This window comes from Acyrthosiphon pisum, chromosome A2 (genome assembly GCF_005508785.2).
Source record: "Acyrthosiphon pisum isolate AL4f chromosome A2, pea_aphid_22Mar2018_4r6ur, whole genome shotgun sequence".
NCBI lineage: Eukaryota > Metazoa > Arthropoda > Insecta > Hemiptera > Aphididae > Acyrthosiphon > Acyrthosiphon pisum.
The window spans coordinates 87,039,463-87,042,479 of record NC_042495.1 but is presented as its reverse complement, the minus strand read 5'-3'; the positions used below and the strand labels follow the sequence as shown (position 1 = coordinate 87,042,479).

The 3,017-nt window shown below is 26.0% G+C and overlaps 1 protein-coding gene across 1 annotated transcript in view; it reads right to left on the bottom strand.

Moving 5' to 3' along the window:
- Positions 1–1,652: 1,652 nt before the first annotated feature.
- LOC100165308 (takeout-like) overlaps positions 1,653–3,017 on the bottom strand; it is a 6,021-nt gene continuing 4,656 nt past the window's right edge. The window contains 1 exon segment of the mRNA NM_001205023.1: positions 1,653–2,139. Within this exon segment, the coding sequence (NP_001191952.1) occupies positions 1,988–2,139 (152 nt within the window). The 3' untranslated portion in view covers positions 1,653–1,987.

Below are 3,017 nucleotides of genomic sequence, written 5' to 3'. Positions count from 1 at the left end.
TTTGATAAGAAACATAAGGAAACATCGATGTTACACAGATGGCCAACTGCTAAATTTGATTTGAGATTTTTATATTGATTATTGAACAACTTATTGCCCGTGTTACAATTGTACCATGTTACAATTGTACCCAGTCTCCCCTACAGAAAGATTATTTTATACATTTTACATTTAAGGAATGTAGGTAGGTACAAAAATATTTGAGATTCTGAGATAAATAAACAATTTATCAGGCAGGTACTTATATGCCAGTGTTTTTTTTTATCCGGGTACCCAAATATTATTATTAAAATAAAAACCCTTAGGTACCTTGTACCTATTAACATTGTTTATGGTCCTATCTATTGATTTAAAATCGAGTCATGGTGTCACTATTTAATTAGAGTTAACTTGAAATCAAAATGCGGGTCATTCAAATGTTTGTAAAGTGACTCTGTGTGTATAAATGCTATACAATTAACAGATTCATTAGTTGTAAGGCACACATTAGAATAAGAGTAGGTACAAAAAATTTAAAAATATAAATAAATAGTAAAATTATACAATATATTTAAACTGAAATAATAACAATTATGAGTGTTATTACTTTGCTGTTATCTCATAGAAATAAAATAATTCTTATATTCTTATAATGTCTAATGAAATCCGTTGGCTTGTTCAAAATACCTAAGTCGTAAGTATAAGAGTTTCACTGGACGTTTTATAATAATAATATATTTTCACCGCAATCAGAAATTCAACACGACAATAATAAAAAAAAAAAAAAAATGACGTAAGAACACGTAACATGTAAGTTTATAAATAGTACTTACCTATAATAATAATATTATACCCATAGGTACTTACAATGTGTAAGTAATATATAAGTATGCTTATTATTAAGTGATAACCCACATCAAATTCGGGTAAGTATTGACGAAAAATAGGAACAGTCAGACACTCAGATTGTATAGAAATGATAAAATATATGTTTGTTTGCATCAGTCACAACTCTTTGTATGGATACTATAAATTACAAGTACAAGTGAAAATGTGTACCCTACACACAAGTTAAACTTTTAGTAGGTACCTACGCTTTGCCGAACTTAACGTGCGATTTTCAATCAATAAACGTGTCTTAATATAATATAGGTTACACGTTTATAAAATATAATTTTATCCAACTAAAATTGTGAAGAAAAAAGCGGGCAGACAACCGTCAAGGTGTTTCCGTGACATAGTGTGATGGTCATTATTACTCATTAGTCACGTGGTTTGTATAATTGTAAGGTGAACACTAGACTGCACGGCCGTCATACTGTAGCATACCTACCTAAGTATGTCCACCACCAGTGCATATTGAATAATGGTTCACATAATGTTAATCGTTCGTGTAAATGACATTCGGTATACAATACTGGTTATGACAACTAGGTATTTAATTTGTTTATATGAGAAAAAAAATGTTTCTATATAATATAATATGTACATTAGGTATACTATTTTATACTTGTAATTCAATGGTAATTTTATGCTTTGTATATTTATTGAAAAAACCATAGTACTATATAAATGTATAGTTAATTATTTTAAATATTTGCTGCTGGTAAGATCTGATTTTAAATGGTTTATATTTTAACGTTTAACTACTGCAAACAAATAAACACCAAATTATTGAATCGTTAAATATATTTATATTGTTTCATTAATATCATTAACGGACGACAATTTTTACATACTTAAAAATTACTAGTTGATTCAATATATATAAATAATAATAACTATGTATAATAAATACAACACTACGATTACCTATGTTATTGCTTATTGAGATACACCAACAATTATTTTAAAAAATATCAAGTTATACTTAGCGCTATAAATTAAATAACATATGAATTCCTTAACTTATTTTTAAATTTAGAATATTGCAGTATAAAATATAACAATAAATCATTTAAAAATAATTTTCTATACAAAAATAATATGATGTGTATTGAAAAAATATTTAATCTATAAAAATTTGATTTAATGGTATCCTATTAAAGAATTCTTGTGCGATTGAAATAAAAGCAGAACTCAAAGCTCTTTCAAAAGCTGGCTGCATTTCTTTTAACAGTTCCATCCAATTCTCATTTAAAAATAAGTTCATGTTGTCACCTGCATCATAACAATTCACGTCAATAAAATACATAAAAATGTATTAAACAGATATGATATAGAATTGATTCTGGTATTCAAAACTATTTAGCAAACTACCAACAATTTTAGAATTAAGAGGTTTTTAAAATTGTTTTAAAGTTAATTTATGATAAGCTAATACAAATAATTTAATTTAATTGCATATTGTATATTTGTCTTTCGTCGTATAGATGAGGGTTTCAAGTATTTAGCATTATTTGTTTGTTTAACAATTCCATAGATGTCTATTAAGACCTTACATAATTATTTAATTCACAATCCTATTAGGTATTTGAGAACTAATTAGTTCTATTTCCACTCATGGTATATTTACTTTATAAATTAACCAACATATTTATTAATAGGTATTTAAATATTTAAATTTCTAAATTTCAGCATTTTCACTGTTCTACGAAATATAAAAGATAAAATTTTTTTAATCGTTAAATATTGCATTATTTTTTATACAATTCTGAGGAAAATAGATCTAGGTATCTCATTTTAATACTAAATGTATAAATTAATCTATTGCCTATTGGACATAATAGGTAGGTAGGGGAACATAGGGCAAAGTGGGGTACCGGGGAAAAGTGGGGACATTGTATTATCTATTCATTTAATATAAATAAATGTATAATATTATTAGATTTATGGCTTCCTTGGTCGTCTGAGATAGTGTGGTAGAAGTTTTGAATCGAACTAGTGATTATTTTGTAATTAATCAATGAAAAACTGGAAATATGCCTATTATAATTTACTTGATAATAGAATTGCATAATTTGTTTTTTATATTTTCAATTATTTTGCGCTTTGTTAATAATAATTTTTTTTTATTATTTAAAAGTCTATGTTGTTTG